This window comes from Heterodontus francisci, chromosome 25, assembly GCF_036365525.1.
Source record: "Heterodontus francisci isolate sHetFra1 chromosome 25, sHetFra1.hap1, whole genome shotgun sequence".
Classification (NCBI taxonomy): domain Eukaryota; kingdom Metazoa; phylum Chordata; class Chondrichthyes; order Heterodontiformes; family Heterodontidae; genus Heterodontus; species Heterodontus francisci.
The window spans coordinates 26253833-26265399 of NC_090395.1; the positions used below are offsets into that span (position 1 = coordinate 26253833).

General features: G+C 43.8%; 1 protein-coding gene across 1 annotated transcript in view; it reads left to right on the plus strand.

Moving 5' to 3' along the window:
• LOC137383793 (AT-rich interactive domain-containing protein 2-like) overlaps nt 1–11567 on the plus strand; it is a 312689-nt gene that overhangs the window by 288442 nt on the left and 12680 nt on the right. Inside the window, exons 16-17 of the mRNA XM_068057005.1 lie at nt 7696–7892; nt 11425–11563. Of these exons, the coding sequence (XP_067913106.1) occupies nt 7696–7892; nt 11425–11563 (336 nt within the window). The remainder of the gene's footprint in view (nt 1–7695; nt 7893–11424; nt 11564–11567) is intronic.

The following is an 11567-nucleotide window of genomic DNA, read 5'->3' on the forward strand; positions in this document are numbered from 1 at the left end:
CTTGATCGGCACCCCATCCACCATCTTCAACATTCACTTCCTCCACCACCGACACACAGTGGCAGCAGTGTATACCATATACAAGATGCATTGCAGCAACTCACCATTGCTCCTTTGACAGCACCTTCCAAACCGTCAACCTCTACCATCTAGAAGGACAAGGGCAGCAAATGCATGGGAAAACCACTCGGCTGCAAGTTCCCCTCCAAGCCACACACCTTCCTGACTTGGAACTGTATCGTCGTTCCTTCAATGTCACTGGGTCAAAATTCTGGAACTCCCTTTCTAACAGAACTTTGAGAGCATCTACACCACATGGACTGCAGATGGCAGCTCACCACCATTTTCTCAAGGGCAATTAGGGATGAGCAATAAATGCTGGCCTAGCCAGTGACACCCACATCCGGTGAAGGAATATAAAAAAAAATTACAACTGTTTATGTAAATAGTGTTTTCAAAAGATTCGGGAAAAGATAACAACATGAGATCTTATCTTTAACCTTTGTAGGCAAAATAAAGTGTATAAAGGAACAGTAGTTATTTGGAGGACACGAGAGATAGATACAGAAACCGAAAAGCTCCTCTCTCTATACAGTTAGGCCAGTCATCTGTGTTGTATATGAATAAAGTCTGTTCTGTATAACGCCACTAAGTGTTTCATGCTTACTCAAAGCATGTCAATCTGAACCGTCAAAGGAGGGAGGTTGACTAATAGTTAATCCTAATAAACGTGTGACCAGATTTCCCATAGAGATCATAGAGCTTGAATAGTTTCAGCAAATTCAGGAGGGGCCTGGATTTTTTTTGACAAAAGACGTGATTGTGGGTATAAAAGAGAGCATAATGCTATATTTAATGAACTTTGTGACTAGTCACAGAGACCTTAAGAACCTTTTCTGGCCAAGGACATCTGGTGTTGTATTTTGACTTTCTCAACTATGGTTAGATGTTGTAATATGTGTAGTTAATGTGCACTAACCCTGGATTGGATACTTTTTAAAATTTAACTTCAATTCCAAGGTGGTGCCAGTTGTTTTACTGTAATCGACAACTGCATTTCTGTATAGAAATTGCAAATTTAGTTTGCTTTAAATTGAATTTGTTAAATATTCTAATAACTAAGGCACACTGCAGCTGTGTAATATTTGAGAGAGTTCAAAGGAAATGGTTTAAGATTGTCATGAAATCTATTTGGACATAAAATAATTTTGAGCAAAAATGGCCCGTGACTGAGGATATAGACCCTGCTGTTCAACATAGCTTCAATCAGTGTGCCTAACTGTAGAACTGCCTATCAAGTCAAGAAGAAATGCCCTTGCTGGCAGGCAGGAACCGAAGGTGCCTCCTGATAATATCAGCGGGTTCAGGGGCCTTAAATTGGCCACAGCCTTGTCTACTGTGATTCCAAAAGTTTCTTGCAGCTATAATGATCAGTAACTTCAACCCTGGAGTGTAGAGTATATTTCACAGGTTTCACAATATCACCATGATTGCAGAAAAATCACTCTTTTTGTTTGTGATATAAGCACCTAAATATGAAATTAGTATAATTTTAGAAATGGATATTTGGTATTCTGTAAATAAACCCTCAAATGATTTTGCATTTTCATTTTGGGACAGCTGTAGTTCCCACAAGGTTAATGGCTTAATTTTTGTCTCTGTCAGCATCTAAGTTTGAATCACCACACCACCTCTCCCTGCCATCCCACTGTCCTTGCCTGTATCCGGGTTTGAATCCCCCTCCCTGCAGCAGCTGTTCCTGTTGGTATCGGCATTTGAGTTTCCCTGCAAGAGCTGGCTGTACAGACAAAGACCACTTTGAAAATAAGGACACCTGCAAAAAAATGACTGCTGATTCCAGTCCCTGTGGTGTCCCTAATTTACAATTTTCACTGTATTTAATTTTAATTATCTCATTAACTGCTCCTTTGCTACATTATAAACCTTCAATTTCAGATCATTGCTTATTACCAGATTGCGTTTTCCCATTCCTACCCCATTTAACCTCACCCAATTTCCCATAACTCGTGCGTGTAACCCTGTACAATGTTGGCAGGCTGCGTTCAGCACCTGGAGTTTTCCTTTAAAGCAGGTATTGTATTCCAGGGTGACAGGCCCCCCTTTGCTTACTTTCTCTCTCTGTCTCTCAGGGCTGTTGAGTACCTTCGAGCCTTGATTCAATGCGCTGTGCATTAGGATTGGTTAGAGGCTTTGTGTATTTTACAGAAAGTCAAGCATGCTGTGGATTACTAAATTTCGATATGGGATAGTATATATCTGACTGTGAGATCTGAACAACTTATATTTATGTAGTGTCTTTAATGTAATAAAATGTCACAAGAAGCTTTATAAAACAAAATATGACACCGAGCCACAAACGGCAATATTGACCAAAAGCTCGGTCAAAAAGTTAGGTTTTAAGGAGTGTCTTAAAAAAGGAAAGTGAAATAGAGAGGTGTAGGGAGGGAATTCCAGAACTTAGGGCTTGTGCAACTGAAGGCACAGCCAGCAGTGATGGAGTGATTAAAATCAGGGATTCTCGAGGCCTGAATTAGATGAGCACAAATATCTCGGAGGGTTGTGGGACTGGAGGAGATTAGATGGATAGGGAGAGGCAAGGCCTTGTAAGGAGCCAGGCAGTGGAGTTTTGGATGACTTGAAGTTTACAGTGGGTAGAATGTGGGAGACCAGACACGAGTGCATTGGAATCGTCCAACCTAGAGATAGCAAAGGTATGAATAAGGGTTTCAGGTGCAGATGAGCTGAGGCAGTGGCAGAGTAGGGTAATGTTATGGAGGTGGAAATAGGCAGTCTCAGTGATGGCGCAAATATGTGGTCGGAAGCTCATCACGGAGTCAAATATGACACCACTGTCAGGTTTATTCTCTCAGTTGCCAGGGAAAGACATGGAGTCAGTAGCTAGGGAATGGAGTTTGGAGCAGGGACCAAAAACAATCGCTTCCATCTTCCTAATATTTATTTGGAGGAAATTTCTGCTCATCCTTTGCTGGATATTGATAACCAGTCTGATAATTTATCAAGAGTGGAGGAGTCGAGAGGTAGTGGTGCGGTGGAGCTGGGTGACATTCACAAACATGTGAAAACTAACGCTGTGCTCTTGGATGATATCACTGAGGGGAAGGATGTAAATGAGAAATAGGAGGAGGCTAAGGATAGGTCCTTGAGGAAACACCACAGGTAACGTTGCAGGAGCGGGAAGGGAAGCCATTGCAAGTGATGCTCTGGCTATGATTAGAAACCCCTTATGCATTTGTGGCGGGACACAAACAATGCTGCTCATTATTATGGGAACCTAAATTGTAGTTCCAGTGTACAGGCTGTTGAGAGTAGTGAGGTAGGGGATAAGGTTACAGGGACGCAAGAGGGCACTGGCAAGCAAGAACTTGGTTTAAAGTGTGTCTACTTCAATGCCAGGAGCATCCGGAATAAGGTGGGTGAGCTTGCAGCATGGGTTGGTACCTGGGATCCTGATGTTGTGGCCATTTCAGAGACATGGGTAGAGCAGGGGCAGGAATGGATGTTGCAGGTTCCGGGATTTAGATGTTTCAGTAAGAACAGAGAAGAGGGTAAAAGAGGGGGAGGTGTGGCATTGTTAATCAAGGAAAGTATTACAGCGGCAGAAAGGACGTTTGAGGACTCGTCTACTGAGGTAGTATGGGCCGAGGTTAGAAACAGGAGAGGAGAGGTCACCCTGTTGGGAGTTTTCTATAGACCTCCGAATAGTTCCAGAGATGTAGAGGAAAGGATAGCGAAGATGATTCTCGACAGGAGCGAGAGTAACAGGGTAGTGGTTATGGGGGACTTTAACTTTCCAAATATTGACTGGAAATACTATAGTTCGAGTACTTTAGATGGGTCTGTTTTTGTCCAGTGTGTGTGCAGGAGGGTTTTCTGACACAGTATGTGGACAGGCCAACCAGGGGCGATGCCACATTGGATTTGGTACTGGGTAATGAACCCGGCCAGGTGTTCGATTTAGATGTAGGTGAGCACTTTGGCGATAGTGATCACAATTCGGTTAGGGTTACCTTAGCGATGGGCAGGGACAGGTATATACAGCAAGGCAAGAATTATAGCTGGGGGAAAGGAAATTATGACTCGATTAGGCAAGATTTAGGATGTGTAGGATGGGGAAGGAAACTGCAGGGGATGGGCACAAACGAAATGTGGAGCTTATTCAAGGAGCAGCTAATGCGTGTCCTTGATAAGTATGTACCTGTCAGGCAGGGAGGAAGTTGTCGAGCGAGGGAACCGTGGTTTACTCAAGAAGTTGAAGCGCTTGTCAAGAGGAGGAGGGCGGCTTATGTTAGGATGAGACGTTAAGGCTCAGTTAGGGCGCTTGAGAGTTACAAGCTAGCCATGAAGGATCTAAAGGGAGGGCTAAGAAGAGCAAGGAGAGGACACGAGAAGTCATTGGCGGATAGGATCAAAGAAAACCCTAAGGCTTTCTATAAGTATATCAGGAATAAAAGAATGATAAGAGTTAGAACAGGGCCAATCAAGGATAGTAGTGGGAAGTTGTGTGCGGAATCAGAGGAGATAGGGGAAGCGTTAAATGAATATTTTTCGTCAGTATTTACAGTAGAGAAAGAAAATGTTGTCGAGGAGATTACTGAGATACAGCCTACTAGGCTAGATGGGATTGAGATTCACAAGGAGGAGGTGTTAGCAATTTTGGAAAGAGTGAAAATAGATAAGTCCCCTGGGCCAGATGGGATTTATCCTAGGATTCTCTGGGAAGCCAGGGAGGAGATTGCAGAGCCGTTGTTGTTGATCTTTATGTCGTCATTGTCGACAGGAGTAGTGCCGGAAGACTGGAGGATAGCAAATGTTGTCCCCTTGTTCAAGAAGGGGAGTAGAGACAGCCCTGGTAATTATAGACCTGTGAGCCTTACTTCGGTTGTTGGTAAAATGTTGGAAAAGGTTATAAGAGATAGGATTTATAATCATCTTGAAAAGAATAAGTTCATTTGCGATAGTCAGCACGGTTTTGTGAAAGGTAGGTCGTGCCTCACAAACCTTATTGAGTTTTTCGAGAAGGTGACCAAACAGGTGGATGAGGGTAAAGCCGTGGATGTGGTGTATATGGATTTCAGTAAGGCGTTTGATAAGGTTCCCCACGGTAGGCTATTGCAGAAAATACGGAAGTATGGGGTTGAAGGTGATTTAGAGCTTTGGATCAGAAATTGGCTAGCTGAAAGAAGACAGAGGGTGGTGGTTGATGGCAAATGTTCATCCTGGAGTTTAGTTACTAGTGGTGTACCGCAAGGTTCTGTTTTGGGGCCACTGCTGTTTGTCATTTTTATAAATGACCTGGATGAGGGTGTAGAAGGGTGGGTTAGTAAATTTGCGGATGACACGAAGGTCGGTGGAGTTGTGGATAGTGTCGAAGGGTGTTGTAGGGTACAGAGGGACATAGATAGGCTGCAGAGCTGGGCTTAGAGATGGCAAATGGAGTTTAATGTGGAGAAGTGTGAGGTGATTCACTTTGGAAGGAGTAACAGCAATGCAGGGTACTGGGCTAATGGGAAGATTCTTGGTAGTGTAGATGAGCAGAGAGATCTTGGTGTCCAGGTACATAAATCCCTGAAAGTTGCTACCCAGGTTAATAGGGCTGTTAAGAATGCATATGGTGTGTTAGCTTTTATTAGTAGGGGGATCGAGTTTCGGAGCCACGAGGTCATGCTGCAGCTGTACAAAACTCTGGTGAGGCCGCACCTTGAGTATTGCGTGCAGTTCTGGTCACCGCATTATAGGAAGGACGTGGAAGCTTTGGAAAGGGTGCAGAGGAGATTTACTAGGATGTTGCCTGGTATGGAGGGAAGGTCTTACGAGGAAAGGCTGAGGGACTTGGGGTTGTTTTCGTTAGAGAGAAGGAGGAGGAGAGGTGACTTAATAGAGACATACAAGATAATCAGAGGGTTAGATAGGGTGGATAGTGAGAGTCTTTTTCCTCGGATGGTGATGGCAAACACGAGGGGACATAGCTTTAAGTTGAGGGGTGAAAGATATAGGACAGATGTCAGAGGTAGTTTCTTTACGCAGAGAGTAGTAGGGGCGTGGAACGCCCTGCCTGCAACAGTAGTAGACTCGCCAACTTTAAGGGCATTTAAGTGGTCATTGGATAGACATATGGATGAAAATGGAATAGTGTAGGTCAGATGGTCGGCGCAACATCGAGGGCCGAAGGGCCTGTACTGCGCTGTAATGTTCTAATTCTAATTCTAATTACTGAGGAGGGTCCCCTCTACAGACTAAGTGGCGGACTAATCACCTTAAACTCAGCAAATGAGGCTGTCACTTGGCTCCAGAGATTTGCATTCACTAAATAAATAATAAATTAGATAAGAATGGAAGCAGACAAGAGCAGTCCCAAAAGGCTGGACGACAGTGGAGAGGTGTTGGAGGATGGTTCGGTCAACCACATCAAGAAGCTGCAGCCAGGCTAGGAAGGACGAGGAGGGATAGTTTACCTTTATCACAGTCACATAGGAAGTCACTTGATTATGTCAATAAACATAATTCTAAGAGTGCCACATTATATCCAGAGTTTTTGCCCGTTGACAAGTTAATTGGATCTTTGTTTCATTGATCAGTCACTGTGGCAAGACAGGTTGACTGAATATTGGTGCTGTATAGCCCATGTGGGAAAGTTCAACTTATTAGTTTTAACTACTCTATCAGATAAGTGGATGAATACATTAATTTAGTACTTGAAAACATTCATTACTATAGCTCATCAGTTTTCTCTGAAACTTCTAAGAATGCCTTTACACTGTAAATATATTGTAAATTGGGGGTCAGGAAATGATCTGATACTGGAATGAATTAGAGTAAAATTTCCTGGAGGAAAGATAAATTAGTTCAATGCATTTTTTCCCAGTTTATAAATCATTTATTACTTGACTAGCTTAAAGGAGCAGTATCTGTAGTGATTTGCCAAGAGCTGAAATTGTGATCATCGTAAGCAACATGTGAACTGAGCAAGAAAAGGTCACTTTGTCTTGATGTGATTTGTACAGTAGGTATATTATCGACCATTGCTCCTGTGCAATGGTTATTTAACCTTAATTTGCTAACTATCATAAAGTTTGAAAGTATATGATTTGTTGTATGTTGTAACTTATTTGAGGATATTATTTTAGATATTATAAGATGTAATAGTGTATGAGTGAATTGCCTCCCTTCAATAAGGTAACAGCACTGGTGTCTACTATTGTTTGGATGGCAGGCTTTCAAAAGTTACTGCACAGTATCAAATAGTAGAGCATTAATAATGAGAATCCTGACTTTCTGTACTAGGGACTTGAAAATAAGAGGGAATTGGAGAATAGCTCCACTCTCGGGCATTAGATTGGCCTGACTATCCTCAGTTCACCAGGACAATTAAGTTAGCATCCCAACATTAATTAATCCTGTTTTTAAATAATTAAGCAGATTTCTGTCTTCCTCTGTTGCTTGTGATGAACTAATGCATGACCATCCAGAGTTTGGCAGATATACTATGCTAAGAATCTGAAGCTTGGACAAAATTTCTGATCAAAATTATCTGAACTGTTATTAATGGCACTTCTTTTTACATAGAAATGTTACTATTTAATTTGATTTTTTTTACATTTGGAATCACAGGATGCACCAGTAAGTAGGCTATGACACTATTTTTCTTGTTTGCAGGGGGTTCCTAAAGTGGGTTCTCCTGTTCCAGTATCCAGTCAGCAGACAGTAGCCCAGCACCTGCAGTCACAAATTTCCCCAGCAGTGGAGCAGTATACAGGGTCCCAGAGCTCTCAGGTACCAGCGTCCGCTGCAGAAACAGAGTCTGTCAAGAAACTCAGCCAGAGCTTCATGTGTCTTTGGAAAGATTGCAAGAGGTCAGTCATCTATTCAGTGTGCAAGAAAGGGACACTGCAATAATCTTATATAGTAATACACAGATTCTGTCTGTCCACATTTTCTGATTGGTCAGTGGGTTGAATTGGTGGGCGAGCCTGGCGCATGCGCCTCGGTTACTGGCCCTGAACTCTTACCGCTCCCTGGCCTTGGTTACTGGAATGACATCCTAAGAGGAAAGCTGAAGGAGGGAACCTCAGAGGTATATAAAGTATAAAATGGCACATGTAAGGGGAGCCCGGCCCTCGCCGCTCTGCGGCCCTGCTTACTAGCCACCGGCCCTTGCCGCTCCCCGGCCTCGGTATTGGGCTCTTGATGAGTGTGGGTGGCAAAACATCAGGGGGGAGGGGTCAGCATGGGAGGAGGAAGGGAGGCAGCGGCAATATTGAGGTGGCGGGGAGGAAGAGGAAAGTGAGGAGACACGGAAAGGCATATGGGGGTGAGTGGAGATGGGGGAAGGGCATGGAGGGGGAGATGTGGGAAGGGCATGGAGGGGGAGATGTGGGAAGGGCATGAGGGGCATGGGTGGAGAGATGGGAGGAGCATGGGGGGAGGGGGTGGGGAAGGACAAGGGCACGGGGAGATGGGGTGGGCATTGAAAATAGCATAATTGGGAGGAATGGGGGAGCAACATTGGTAAAAGGGGAAGGGAGTAAGGGCATTATGGGAGTTCGGGGAGAGATGGCGTGGGAGAGGAGTCGGGGGAGGCGTTGATGGAGACGAGTGGTGGGAGGCGGCGTGGTGGAGGAGGAGAGAGCTGGCATGGGAGTGCGGAAGGGGAGAAGGCAGCTTGGTGGGGGAGGCGGCGTGGGAGAAGAGTGGGGAGGTGGAAGCGGAGTGAGGAGGGGGAGGCGGCGTGGAGGGGTGGGGGGCGAGGCAGTGTGGAAGAGGAGTGGAGGATGCGGGAGACAGGGTGGAAGAGGTGTGTGGTAGGGAGACGGAGACGGCGTGGGAGCGGGGCTAGGATGGCCTGTGATGTGTGGGATGGGATAGTACGGGAGGGATGAAATGGGGGAATGAGGATGACATAGGAAGGTGGTGAGGGATGAAAGGAATACGAGGGGTATATGATGAAAGGAATCACATGTGAAGGATGGAATGGCATGGACTGAGGATTTAAAGTAGTACTGTTGCAATAAAGACAGTAATTTCACCACACATATTTTGTGGGTCTTTGCTAGTCCCTCAGAATATTTTGTCACTCCTTAAATAGCAGCATGGTATGCTGCCATTTTTGCTTAACATGTTTCAATACCAGGTTCAAAGAGGTTCCTGAATTTGAACTGGACATCTTGAATTTATTTGCCCAGATTGGATTTTTGTGGGCATAGATTGGCACCATTGCTCATTTCAAGCAAGTTCAGGGTACGTATATTAGAGCAGGACAGTTAAAGTTCTCTGTAGAACTCACTTTACTATGAAAGGAGCAGTTTGCTTTAGGAAGGATAAGTTAGCAGTAGATTAACTGACTTGTGTGTTTGCCATTGTAATGTGTAGAATTAAGCTACTAAATTACCTGGCACAGGGATGAGGCATGAGCTTTGTATCTGAGTGAGGTGCTGTTTACATACATGCACACATACACAGTTCTTGATCACAGTTGTACTCCTGTAGGAAGTAGTAGAGGTCAAATCTGGGGGAGCATTATTATTGGCTGTTTGCACGTGCTCTAATTCTCTAGCTGCTGGCGTTAGAGTAGTATTAGCTGGAGGCAAATGTTTCTTTCTGTCACTCCTTCTCTCACACTCGCTTTCTGAGCAAGTTGTTTTGTCTTTCGGTTAAGACATTAAACTGAGGCCTTGTCTGTCTGTTCAAGATCCCATAGCACCATTCAGAGAAGAGCTGGGAGGATCTCGTGTTCTGGCCTACGTCTATCCAACAAGCAACATCGCTTTTAAAAACAGATTAGTTGATCATGTCTCGTTGTGGTTTGTGAGACTTTGCTGTGTCAGATTGGCTGCCGAGTTTTGCTGCGTTATAACGGTGACTAAACTTAAGTACCTCATTGGCTGTAAAGCTTTTTGGGACGTCCTGAGTTTGTGAACAACACTATAGAAATGCAAGTCCTTTCTCTACCTCGTTCTCTCATGCTATTCCTCTTTCGTGTTACCTCTCTCTCTTGCTCTTACCATCACTGTTCCGGACTGAATTATGATTTGGGCTAACATTTTATTAATAAATAAAATAAGCATTATTGCAGAATTGAGGGTAAATATATTTTCTATTGGAGTGTTTTATTAAATCTACATGTGAAGTTCCTAATGAAATTTTGTCATTTTCAAACCTATTGCTTGCTTATGTTCAGTTTGTGTTGAGCAAAGAGAGGACCTGTTGCAGGGAATAATGTTTTTTTTTTGCCGCCTTCCTCTTTTCACTCACCAACACCAAACCCCGTTCCCCTTTCCAGTGGATGTCTTCAGCGTGGTGAGGACTTCAATCAACTAATTATGTAAATTCTGTGGTGGATGTGTATCTCTGGAGTGTTGAGCTTAAATTCAGTAACCTACTGTGCTGAGGTCATTCTGTATCTTAGAGGCAACTTTGCTGCCCTGGCTATATTTGAGAATTGTATACGACTTCTTCACAGATTCTCTGAAGCCTGTGGTAAATCCATTATCTGAAAATTCCCATGCCAATTATGGTCCATCCATCTCTTTTTATTGGGGCTGCTTGACTGTTTAGTTGGCAAATGCATGGCGTGGTGTGGTATAGTATGAAACTATGTAGAACGGATCCTAGATATGATTGCTGCTTAATGAGTTAATTGATCTCAATCATAGCAGTAGTGGAACTATATATTTGGCCTACATATGTTTGGCCTACATGTTCCCAGACTAGAGAGGAGAAGCATTAATCAATTTTGAGCATTCTTCATTTATGTCAAATTCTCTCAAAAGTCAGGGTTGGTAGGAGACTTCTATAATAGTTGACTTTCACATCACTTTGAGTTCTCGGGAGCAAGAAGAGGCATCTAGATGCCTTTACCTGACCTATCATGGAATCTCAGAATTATTACAGCACAGAAGGAGGCATTCGGCCCATTCCGTAGTACCATTCCCTCACAGATGTTGAATGTTTTGCAGATGAAATAGGTTCAAATCATCCTGGTGGTAAGAGAACTTTAAAATTTCAGCAAATCCTATTGCATTGTGTTTTGGGGCATCAGTGTGCAGGGATATCCTTGCCAGTCCCTGCTCAAACCAGTTCGAATTCTCTGCCATATCACGTGAGACGGTATCTGATTTCAGCTTAGTGTCCTCTAGAAGGAGGAAGGGGACCCGTTGCTGGCAATTGGTGAGTCCTTCCTCATAAAAGAGCATCATTGGCAGGGGATAGAAGCAGTCAGTCTTGTCTGCTGAAGAGCATGATCTGTATATGGAAGAAGAGGGAAGAAAAGATTTTATAACTGATGGGTGAACTTATAAGGTGTCCTCTGTGTATTGGCACGTGTTTAAAGTGTCAGTAATATTGACCTTTAGTTTTGCTTTCTTTAACTTAATCCACTATTCACAGGTGGTTTGAGACGCCCTCCCAGGTGTTTTACCATGCAGCTACTGAGCACGGAGGAAAGGATGTGTATCAGGGTCAGTGTATGTGGGAGGGCTGTGAGCCACTTCCTCGACAAAGACTATCATTTATCACACATCTACAGGTAA